The 12,049-nt window shown below is 38.3% G+C and overlaps 1 protein-coding gene across 1 annotated transcript; it reads left to right on the top strand.

Annotated features, from left to right (window-relative positions):
• Positions 1-437: 437 nt before the first annotated feature.
• Positions 438-7,818, top strand: tor4ab (torsin family 4, member Ab). The gene is made up of 4 exons (XM_082170856.1): positions 438-985; positions 1,069-1,107; positions 6,104-6,454; positions 6,726-7,818. The coding sequence occupies exons 3-4, from the start codon at positions 6,140-6,142 to the stop codon at positions 7,539-7,541; spliced, it is 1,131 nt and encodes a 376-aa protein (XP_082026982.1). The 5' UTR covers positions 438-985; positions 1,069-1,107; positions 6,104-6,139; the 3' UTR covers positions 7,542-7,818.
• Positions 7,819-12,049: the final 4,231 nt, after the last annotated feature.

Genomic DNA, 12,049 nt, shown 5'->3' on the forward strand with positions numbered 1-12,049 from the left:
ATAATCTGATTACTACGTTTTTTGACGTAACTGTAACGGATTACAGTTACTGGATTTTTGTATCCTGATTACATAATGCCGTTACATGTATTCCGTTACTCCCCAACCCTGCAAATCCATCAGGGTTTTGAGGAACGTTTATTTGTTCTTCACTCAATCATCATTGCATTATATGTTTTGATCATAAAACTAAGCATTTAAATATCATCTTACTGAGACTTTATTTAGAGATACAGTGACGACTGGTGTTTATGCATTTTATGTAAGTATCCACCATAATGTACTAAAGATCTCATTGATTTACATTACAAGCTATGAGAATTTCATCATAGGTTTTGGTCATAATATCAGCAACTGCACCATATTACATATTTTTGCGAGTTTTTTTCCCCTCCTCAAATATGAGCTCCATATTCTCACTATATGAGCCATAAAAGCCTAATGTATCAAATATAATGTACTCAACTTTTTGTCTAAAGGTTTCTGACTATTATTTCATATGGCAGGCTTTACATTTTGATTAACAGTCATAAATGGCATAGCATCAATGACTGCAAACTAACTTTTAAGAATACAGTGTAACGTTCCTTATATAATAAGTGGAATTAAAAAAATAAGTCTTATTTTGGGGGCCTGTGGTCAGAGAGCGGTTATCCATTTTAATTAATTTTGCTCTTTTAAATAGGAAAAGTTGGGCAGTGCAATTGTACAATCACACTGATATAGGCTATTGTATGTGGTTCATGGGACAAGGAAAGAAAAATGTAAAGAGGGATGTGAAGTGACAGTGGGACGAGAGGGTGGAGCTCAAACACAGAGATGGTGTGATGGAAATAGGAGTGAGCAGGTAGTCGAAAGGTGTGCATGTGTGTTTCGAACATCGTCTACTTCATATCAATCATTATCGTCAAAATCGCCATCTTTGAGGACAAGAACCAACGCTCAAGCAGAAGGAAGCAAGCAGACGCCTCATGCAGCTTTGAAGGTCTGTTTTCTACGATTTTTATTTATTTTTGGTTTAACCTTGTCTGTCGATCATAGACTGTTATGTTTTTCTCTTTATCACAGTGGTATCGTTGCAGGTGATATCAGACTCATCCATGAAAGGTAAAGGCCCATATTGTGTTTCATATCCATACAATCAGGCAAGTTTAGGCATCTGACCCTGCTGTTGACTAAAAAAAGAGAACCATAACATGTTTTTGTAATCTCCTCCATTTCTAGATCATTTTCTGTCTCCATATTCATTTTTTACATTAGTGCTTCTGTGCAACATAACCATTTGCATGGTGAAGTTTGCATAACTTCCCACACACAGCTGTGTGCAAACAAACACCATTCTCCAGCCATCCCTTGAAAGATGGAAATATACAGTTATGTTTGTTTTCATATATGCATCTATAATGGCTTTATGGGTTAGTTCACCCAAAAGTGAAAATTCTGTCATCATTTACTCACCTTCATGTTGTACCAAACCTGTATGAGTTTCTTTCTTCTGTTGAACACAAAAGAAGATATTTTGTACAATGTTGGTATTCAAACAGTTGACGGTGGCATTGACTTCCATAGTAGGGGGAAAAAATACTATGGAATTTTTCAAAATATCTTCTTTTGTGTTCAACAGAAGAAAGAAACAGATACAGGTTTGGAACAACATGAGTAAATGATGACAGCATATAAATTTTTGGGAGAACTATCCCTTTAAAAATGTCTGAATGCCATTGCATTAGATAACAAAATATCAGGTGGCATTTATATTTACAGATCCCAGGTGAATAGGGTAAAACAAAATATACAGCATACTTCCTCATTGATTACATTAAGAATTGCAAACAATTTTTATTAAGTATACAAACGAGGCAGTGTCTAATCAAATATGCTCTAATTTGCATACATTTCCAGAAAAGAAATCTAAACCTTGAATGAAGCCAGGTTAAAAAAAAATTGTTTCATTGTGCCAACTTCTTTGAGTCAAAGGCTTTTGCAGAAGTGTAGATTTAAATGTGCTATGCTTGTAGATGATTTTTATCTTAGTTTATCGGTTTGTTTGTTGTTGAGTTTCTGCAACACCATAATTTACTTTTGGGGTTTAATAAAGTAGTCTCGTATTGTATTGTAGAGGGATTACTCCATATATCAGAAAACCCTGTCAACAACCAGAAAGAAAAAAAATATCACCATGTTTTTAGGAATAAACTGTTGTGTAAAACCAGGCAAATTATATACATGTATGAACAAACCCTTCAGAATATAGATAGGAATAAATCTGTCATTATGCCTTTTTTTGGATATTACCTTTCATGTAGTGTGTAATATAGCTGTTTGTGAATGTAAAAGGTCTGCAAAGTTTGAAAGATCAAATAAATAAAGGCCCGGTTTCACAGACTAAGCCAGGATTAGGTTCAATTAGGACATTTAGCTTTTATAAATGTGCCTTAGAAAAAACATTACTGGTGTGAATTTTGAGACAAAACAATAATTGTATATATGTCAGTACAAGTTGCTTTCAGTTAAAACAGCTCAAACATCCATTTTAGTCTGGGACCCAACTTAAACCTTGTCTGTGAAACTGGGGGAAAGTTATTGTCTCCCAAAAGAAAGAATGGATTCTGAACAGCCTCAAACGAGTCGTCAGTAATCCCAGTCTTTCTTCCTGCTCAGATATATGTAGGTTTGTTACAAATGTGCATAATGCCAGCATATGGTCTTCATTGGCTGCCTGCGAACATCGTCTACTTTGACCCACCCTCAATCACTGGGGATGTAGCTGAGGCCTGGAAGAGTTTGGTTCTTGTTGTCGACATATTGAGAAAATGCTGTTTTCTGCGCTACGAAAGCTAATCCACTTTGCTGCACTTCCAAAGGATGAGGAATTGATCTGGTAAAACCGACGCCATCTTTACTGTTCGTTTCACTGTGTATCAAGAGCTGATGAAGCTCCGGACCTGAAATTCAGATATGCTAATGAGCGATTCGTTTCCGACACACTTTGTAAGCGGTAGACCAATCACAACAGACTGGGACATCTGACCAATCAGTGCAATCCTTTATCGAACTGTTTTAGACACTGTGATAAAAAGGTGACGCTGAAATGTATATTATCAGAACATTTACGTTTTTTGACCTTAGATGCATGTATTTTAGGAGACCTACAAAACAAAATTAGGAACCTTTAAAATAGCATAATAGGGGTACTTTAATTGAGCAGTGCCTGAAAAAACAGGCAATGTTTTTGCCTGTATGGATAGCACATGCATCTAAGCGTAGATCTAGACACTTATCGCAATGACATTCAATGATCCAGAAATCTCAATTTCAGTAGCACTTACATACACCTTTTACGGTTAAGTAAGCGTTCTGATACATTTTGAGACCATTATTTAACACACAGTTACACACATATGCAATGGCATATTGTTATACAGACAGAACCAAAGGCTCTGTCTCTAATTTCAATGCTAGTGTGTAGTTTCATCAACTTCCTGTTTGTGCGTTTTTTGTAAAAACAGAACGGCAGTGTGAGTGTAGACAGTTATGCAAAATCGTAAAGTCATCTCACACACATCCCTCTCCCTTTCTCTGCCCGGACATGTGGAGCTTAGGATGATGAGCCCATGATAATACATATGAGAGCACTATGACTAAAACTTTAGAGAGAAATGGATGTGGACTTCCCCTGAATGCATGTATCTTGAGTAAATAGAAACTATATAGATTATTTCATTTTCTGAAGAAAATGTGATTACATTTTTTTTTTATTACAAAATGTAATAAAATTTGAGTGGTGTTGCTCATGCAAAAGATGCCACCATTACATTATGTGTTGTAGGTGAATTCCAGTGCTTTGATGTGCAGTTGCCAAGAGGTTCTGAGTAGATTAAGGCCATTGATACGCAGAAAAAGAAAAAATGCCAATCACAGGGAGTAGGAACCTGAGCGGGGCGAAATCAAAGAAAATAATAAAACAAAACCCACACTTCAACTACATCCCATTCCCAATAAACTACTGAATGCAACAAGACAAAGAAAGAAAGAAAAAAGTCTCCAGCGTTCAACACGCCCTACATAATCTACACTAACTTAAAACCCAAAACATATAAGGATGGCACCCGCTCCTTTACGTAGTGTGTTAACAAGCATTTTTTTTTTATTTCATTACAATTCTTCAGTACATCAGTACTTTTTAAGTACCTTCAGGGCATGGTACCGAATTTTGTAACGATGCGCCAATGCGTTTATAAAATATAGCATTTTACAAAAAAATTCAAAATGGCCTTTGTCTAAAATGGCCATCCATCCATCCATCCATCTTCTTCCGCTTATCTGGGGCCGGGTCGCGGGGGCAGCAGTCTAAGCAGAGATGCCCAGACTTCCCTCTCCCTAGACACTTCCTCCAGCTCTTCCGGGGGGACACCGAGGCGTTCCCAGGCCAGCCGGGAGACATAGTCTCTCCAGCGTGTCCTAGGTCTTCCCCGGGAAGGCGTCCAGGAGGCATCCGGAACAGATGCCCGAGCCACCTCAGCTGACCCCTCTCGATGTGGAGGAGCAGCGGCTCTACTCTGAGCTTCTCCCGAGTGGCAGAGCTTCTCACCCTATCTCTAAGGGATCGCCCAGCCACCCATCTAAAATGGCCGATATAGGAAAATTGGGAATCAAATCTTAAGAGACCAGATTCGTGTTCAAAAGTTATGAGCACAAATAACCATTTTTGTGATGGACTATCAGATAGATACAGTATATACACATAGATGCCTCAGTAGATGCCCTGTTTCTATGGGCCGCTATAGTAAGCGTTCCGCCATATTGGAACGGTCAAAGCCAATCCGTGAACATTCCTAATTAGACGCATGTATGAATATCTATAGCTATATGAAATAGACTTCAGCAGATGATTTTGTTCAACTAACACAATACAACAAGACGAAGGTGTCAGCTAACACGACAATAAAAAGTTACCATTGTAAAAGTAAAAATATTAAAAGTACCATGGAAAAACGTGTAATATTGAGTTAATAGATACAAAAACACAAACCAACACATTCTCACCTGTAAAAGGTTATCCCATTCCTTCGAGAATTTAAATCTCAGCAGTTTTAAATTCTGCAATTTATTCATTCAAATAAATAAATGTAATCTTACCACACTTTATCTCTGTGACTGATTTAAAGGGGACAGAATGCTAGATCTCCCGACCTCTAACTGACAAAAATAACCATCATTTTTAATCTTCCTGTCAAATATTGGCATTTCTGTATTTCAGTGCTGGCAAATGACCATGGCTTCATGTTGGGCGGTTCTTTGCCTCCATGTCGTGCATTAAAATAATTTAATGCACAGCTAGCTGTGGATTATCCCTTACTTATAGCCTGTATCAGAAATGTGCTTTTAAAATGAACATAATTTAATATCAGAACTTTCTGATATACTTTGAAAATGTATAATGAAATCCTTTTTTGAGCTTGAACTTTTAAAAAAGCAGTTACTGTAGGTTGATTTGGGGTCGAATTCTCTTCAGAATCGGTATGTCTTTACAATTTATGCTTTTCAATTTACATCCACACACACACACACACATCTCTATTGCTGCCAACTCCAGCCTCTTATTTAGCCTCTCAATCTTAATTACCTCTAATTATCATGCGTTTGCCAAGATACAGCTAAATGTAAGACTGTTCAAAACCAGTCACGCTAACTACCTCGACCTGTAGCAGAACTGCATGAACTTGTGGCTATAAGAAACATGGTCTCTGTGATTCTGCCAAGTAAATCATGTTCCTGCTTCAACATATTTTATTGATCCTGAAACAACACTCCTGTCTGAAAATGTAGTCCTATCCCTACCCATAAACCTAACCCTACCCATAAGTTATCCCTAAAATCAGAGGGAAATGATAAGTGAATAACACTAACTCAGCTCCTAACCCTGGTTGAAAGCCTAAACTTAGCATAAACTGTAAACGTGTCCCTCAAATCTGATTGGTTGATTGGAATGTTGTTCCAGGATCAACAAAGAAGGCACTGTAAGATTTGGATTAAAGCATTTACCAAGTGAATTAATACAAATATTTAACTATAACATGGTCTTTATGTTTGTTTCTCTCAGTATTCCAGACTGGTGGTGGACTGTGAAGGGGTTTCCATGGATGTTCAAGAGGAAAAGGCGAGAGGAGATGAGGAGAAGGAAGGTGGGCAGTGCGCGTCTATGTTCTCCCCACAGCTGAAAGCCATGATGCGAATCAAGAAAAAGTACCTAAAGAGATCTAATTCAGTCAGGTCAACTAACTCTGTTGTCTCTGATGGGAGTTTGCATCCTAAGAGCCCCCAAACCAGAAAGTCCAAGCGAAGGAAGTCCCGCGTGATGTTCCCTAATGACACTCTGATGTTCAAGCCAAAGAAAGAGCGCAGCCGAGCTAAACCTTTCCTAGTGCTCTTTAGCGTGATCGTCTTCGTCCAGGTAATTCTTCCTGTTCTTTTCCCTTGGTGCCATTTCTTTTGTGCCAGAATTGAAAAACACACACTCATTGGATTTGGCACAGGTTTTACGCAGCCCAGCACTGAGAGTGCTGAGAGTACTGATACTCTAATGAGAGTCAGTTGACATGTAGTTGCAAAGTTACTCATAGTTAGTAGAATTTCAAAAGTGGATTGTCAAAATAAAGTATAACCAAAGCTTTATTAAAGGTGCCTTCCAGTTCTTTTTTTAAAATTAGTTCCTGTTCTCCCAGGTCTACAATGCCATTGAGAATCTGGACGACCATGTTGTGAAGTACGATCTTGAGGGTTTGGAGAGGACGTTGCACAGGGAGGTGTTTGGCCAGTCGGAGGCGCTAGAGGAGCTAATGGACCATCTGAACGATTACCTGTCCACTTATGCCCACCAGCATCCCCTCGTCCTGTCTTTGCACGGGGCGTCTGGCGTCGGGAAGAGCCACCTGGGTCGCCTACTGGTACGGCACTTCCGCTCCGTGGTGGAAGACAAGCTAGTGGTGCATTATTTATCCAAACACCACTGCCCCCAACAGGAAGCAGCGCAGAACTGCGCCTCCGCACTGGCTCGCCGTATAACTGAGGTAGTGACTCAAGCCGAGGAAGAGGAGCAGATTCCCTTCTTCATTCTGGATGAGGTAGAACTAATGCCACCTCTGCTGCTGGACATCTTGCAGACGTTTCTTCAGTCAGATCAGACGAATGAGTTTCTCAACGTGGTTTACGTTTTCCTCAGCAGTCTGGGGCAAAGAGAGATCTCAGCTCACATTCTTCAAAACGCCTCCACCGCCGGAGCCCATAAACCACTCCGACAGGCCTTGTCTCTTGTCCATCCTCTATGGATGGAGTCAGTAGTCGAGCTTATACCTCTTTCCCTGCTGGAGCGGGAACACATCATACAATGTTTTCTAGAGGAAATGACCCTGGAAGGGTTTTACCCCGAACTCAGTCATGTAGATAAGCTGGCAGATGAACTGGCCTATCACAGAGCGGCTGGAAGACAGTATGCAAAAACTGGATGCAAACAAGTAGTGGGAAAAGTTAACCTGCTTTGAGAGATCTGACTGAGTTCTGTTTGAAAACTGAGAAAACTCAAGAACAACTTGCCAAACTTACATTTCAAATACACCACCCTTCAAAAGTTTAAGGACAATAAAGAAATTAATATTTTTTTTATTCAGCAAGGATGCATTAAAAAAAATGACAGTAAAGATATTTATAATGTTACAAAAGACTTCTATATCAAATAAATACTGTTCTTTTGGACTTTCTATTCTTCAATGAAGCTGTAGTGACAAATAAAACTTGTTTTTAATTCAAATTTTGTGTCTCTGTGAAGTATTTCTCCAAAATAAGTAACATAAATATGTAAGGAATTTTTCTGCAGTAAAGTCACGCCTGATGTTTTACTGCGCCGAGTCGAAGTACTCCCAAAAGTGCTATTCCGCCATACATTATAGTTATCCTTTTTAACCCGCTTAGAAAAGCGCCACGTTTTATTTTGTGTCACCATACTTGGTCGTATAACTACTCGTTTAACTTTTTTTAAATAGGGAAACCGTTGATGTGTTTGGTCACTTCTAAATTCATTGCTGTTAGATACCATTGAATATACTGGGCTAAGCTAAGTGCTATCAAAGTGTCACCGCGCGCCAGAGCGATTAAGTGCACGCACTGAGATGAGAGAGGTATGTATCAAATCGTCTTAGTTAAGGGAATAACATAGTTTAATATGAAAAAACGGTGGAGTATCCCTTTAAAAGAATGTTCAATAATATATTTGTGTCAGAATGTTGATTGCCATAGAAAATAATTTTGATGACCCTCAATATCATATGAACAGAGAAATGATTAACAACATAGTTTGTTTTTCTTGTGAAAACATTAAATTGAGATGACGTTGAGATTACGACAAAATTAAAGGGGTGGTATAATGCCCTTTCCACGAGATGTAAAATAAGTCTCTGTTGTCCCCAGAGTGTGTATGTTAAGTTTTATCTCAAAATACCCCACAGATATTTTTATATAGCATGTTAAAATTGTCACTTTTTGAGGGTGAGCAAAAACGCACAGTTTTTGTGTCTGTCCCTTTAAATGCAAATGAGCTGCTGCTCCTCGGCACAGAGGGCGGAGCTTCAACAGCTTGTGTCCTTTTACCTCACACTACCCTGGAAAACCAGAGTTCTCGCGAGAGCACAAGTTGAATTTGCTCAGCGAGTTTACTCTGGCATCAAGTAATGATGCTCATTAAATATGCCCTTGTATCCGAGCTGCACCAATCACATCGGGTTATCTGATATAGGCGGGCCAGAGGTGAGCTAAACAGATGACGACAGCGCTGTGACGTCGAAGTCATTAGTTAACATTGCAAGATGGCTATGGATGAACACCAGTTGTTTGAAACGGCTTTGGCCGCTACAATGAACGAGTTAGACTTGGCTTTTTATCTAAAAGAAGAACAGAAAACAGTGCTCGAATCGTTCCTTTGCAAGAAGGGCGTTTTTGCTGTTTTGCCGACCGGATTAGGCAAGAGACTGGTAGCTAAGTGTATGGGGCTTGTTGTGATTGGTCGTAGTGTTATCCAATTGCGTGCAGTGAGATTTTCAAATGCATGCTTGGTGCCGCCTCTCGAGCTGGCCGATTTTCATTAGTCGATGCCAGACCATTAATCTTTCAGATTTGGGTCTGGATTTCCAGGCTAACCTCACACAGTCATGCACTGAAAATTTCAAAAACTTTTAGCCTTTTATGTTCAAACCAGAGTCAGACAATGATGGAGAGACTAAAGAAGAAGAGACAACATGTAGAGCAACAGGACATTTCTGAATGGTTAGTTGATGAATTTATGTAGCTTATGTGTAGTTCTCTTCTAGTCATTGATTAGCATATTCTGTCATGATAATCTATAAATCGTGTTCTGGGGGCGGGGTTTATGTAAATTTTAGGGTTGGTAATGTCACTAATCCGGGAGGAAGCTCGTGTAGTCCCTACCAGCCGTTTGTTGTAGTCCTTAAAAAGCAATTTCTTTAAAAGCAAATATCTCCCTTTGCTTTGAACTTTGAGCGTTGTAACTTTGCAGATGTTGTTTATGCTCAAACAGCAACATTACACACTAACTGAAGTTAGAAAAGTGAAATCATAATCAACCACCCCTTTAAGAAAAAAAATCATAGTGCATGGCCTTTGGGGCTTTTGTATAAATCCTTGTGAGGTGGCACTACTTTTCTCGGCGGATGAACTTCTGGTCACATGTTACTGATATAATTCCTGTGGGTGCAGTTTGTTCAATGTAAACAGTGCTTTACGGATAATTACGTCACATCGCTTTCAGGTAAACTTGAGCATATTTTTTTTCTAAAAGTTTAGCAATTTAGGAGCTGTAGCATTACGTCGCCAAGTTGAAAGATTGGATATAACTTCACATAGAACAGGTAAGTGTTTCTATCACACTATGTCTAATGTTAAGTCTTAGGACAACAGGACAACAAACTTACTGTCTGTACGCTTCGCTAAAAACATTAAGGGAGGAGTGTTTTATATATATATATACATGCATGCATATTTGCTATAAATGCATCGATTGCCTCTGTTAATTGTCTTGTGGTCAAAATTGTGGTATATGTGTTTGATGGTTTGCACTGCTGTTTTCACTTGATTGATGTTTGGGTTTGTTTCCTTTGCTGTGATTGGCAGGTTGATCTTGATTTCACCCTTGTGTGTTTATGTGTGTGAGACAGAAGCCTGGTTACCACCACAAATAATTTTGAATCCCAATTACACACCCCATACCTGCCTACAGCCTTCTGTCTGAGAATGCTGAACATAACAAATTTCACTTTTAATCACATTGAGACACGGCCGAAAAGTGTCACGCGATCACCACACATGCACACACTTTCCATGTGAAATGCCTTCCATTTGGAGAAAATGCCATGAAATATGAGTACCATTGACTGTAGTAGCAATGGATTTGCGATATATTAAAAGTTCATATTTACATATTCACGCTGCAAAACAAGATTATTTTGCTGACCCCACTGACAGTTGTTTTTTCTTGCTTTAAGCAAAAACTCACTTCATTTTGATACATTTTATGTAGAAAACAAGACCTAATTTTGCTTCTCAAGTACACGTTTCTTGATTTAAAATGTTTAGATATTTGCACTAGAAAAGGAAGAGGAAGAACGTCATCTTTTCCACTTAAAATGATCACTTTAATGCAATCATGGCTTGTTCCATATTTCACACTGTTCATACTTGATCCTGTTTTTAAGCCTGTTTTTTAGACATAGTTCACTATGTATACCTTTGGCACCGCAATTCAGGGTTAGATTTAACCCAGGGTTAAAATCTGTGCAAAACTAACATGAGTTTTTTTTTTTTAAGTGCTATAGCAGTTTTAAACACATCTACAGTTCATAGCATGATTCTGTCAGTTCAGTCTGTTTGACTCAATAAATTGGTTCCTAACTCTTCGAAAGATTAATTTGTGCCCTTTTTTTTTAATGTATTAAAATGTTTTGTTATAAATATTTAGTTAAATATTCTGGTGTATTGAAAAATCTGAAAAATTATTCAATATTTTATTTATATTTTCAACAGTATTAAAAAATACCTTGATAATTATTAACTTTATTTTTACTGTACGTTAGTATTTACATTAACCATTTTGAATCTGCTTGACTGTTTGATTTAAATTATGGTTCCCCTTTTAAGCAATTTTTAATGCTCTAATTCTGCTCCAATTACTTTCAATTTTTTTCACTGCACACTTTCTTTTTGAAAATAACGCACGTGCCATGGGGAAGTTTGATAATATCAGTTGAGACATGCATAATCTTGACAGCTTCATTTACAGACAGTTTAATTATGTGCTTTGAACTTTCTGGTAAATCAGTGTAATTCAAAATAGTTACAAGGGTGGAAAAGGGCACTGGAGGTGCTGGAGGAGTCAAATTTACATGTCTCACACAAACTAACAATTCAGTAATGTGGTACAGCAGCGCTACAAACAATTTAGAGAAGTTAGAGTATGCAACAAAAAAAAACATTTTTGTCCTTTGTGTCAAGCATGGAGGTTTGATTTTGTGTCTGATCTCAGTGTTTCTTGCAGCTGTTGTGAGCAAAGAGTTAATTTCCGAAGGAAGGTGGAGACCAAGGTCAGTACATTCCTCCGTTTTGTGGTTCAGCCCAACGCCAGACTAACTTATAGCTGCCAGCAGTTTTACTGCAACAGGATCTTTCAACGCACCAGAACTTTCCACTGCTCCTCTACGGTGGCCTTTATGTGCATTATACAACAGATTTGCACATTTACTGCTTTATTACATTGATTTGAAATACAAAGTTGTTTAAAATTGTAGATTGCATCACTGGAAACGGGAAAACGGAGTGATGCAACCCAGATAAGAACTGACAAAACTTCCTATTAAATCAGAACTGACAAAACTTCCTATTAAATCAGGAACTGAAAACACACTCCTCAAGAAAAAAAAAAGAAAGAAACTTAAATAGGACTCCTGATATTTGAAGCCAGAGTTTCACTCAGAGTGACATAAATCAT

Source organism: Leuciscus leuciscus, assembly GCF_965113295.1.
Source record: "Leuciscus leuciscus genome assembly, chromosome: 5".
Taxonomy (NCBI): Eukaryota; Metazoa; Chordata; class Actinopteri; order Cypriniformes; family Leuciscidae; genus Leuciscus; species Leuciscus leuciscus.

What these genes read in the sequence shown, in the direction of transcription:
- tor4ab (XM_082170856.1), top strand. Translation starts at nt 6,140, where the DNA reads ATGGATGTTCAAGAGGAAAAGGCGAGAGGAGATGAGGAGAAGGAAGGT. An exon ending in GCGTGATCGTCTTCGTCCAG is followed by an intron (nt 6,455 to 6,725) that starts GTAATTCTTCCT and finishes CTGTTCTCCCAG; the next exon opens with GTCTACAATGCCATTGAGAA.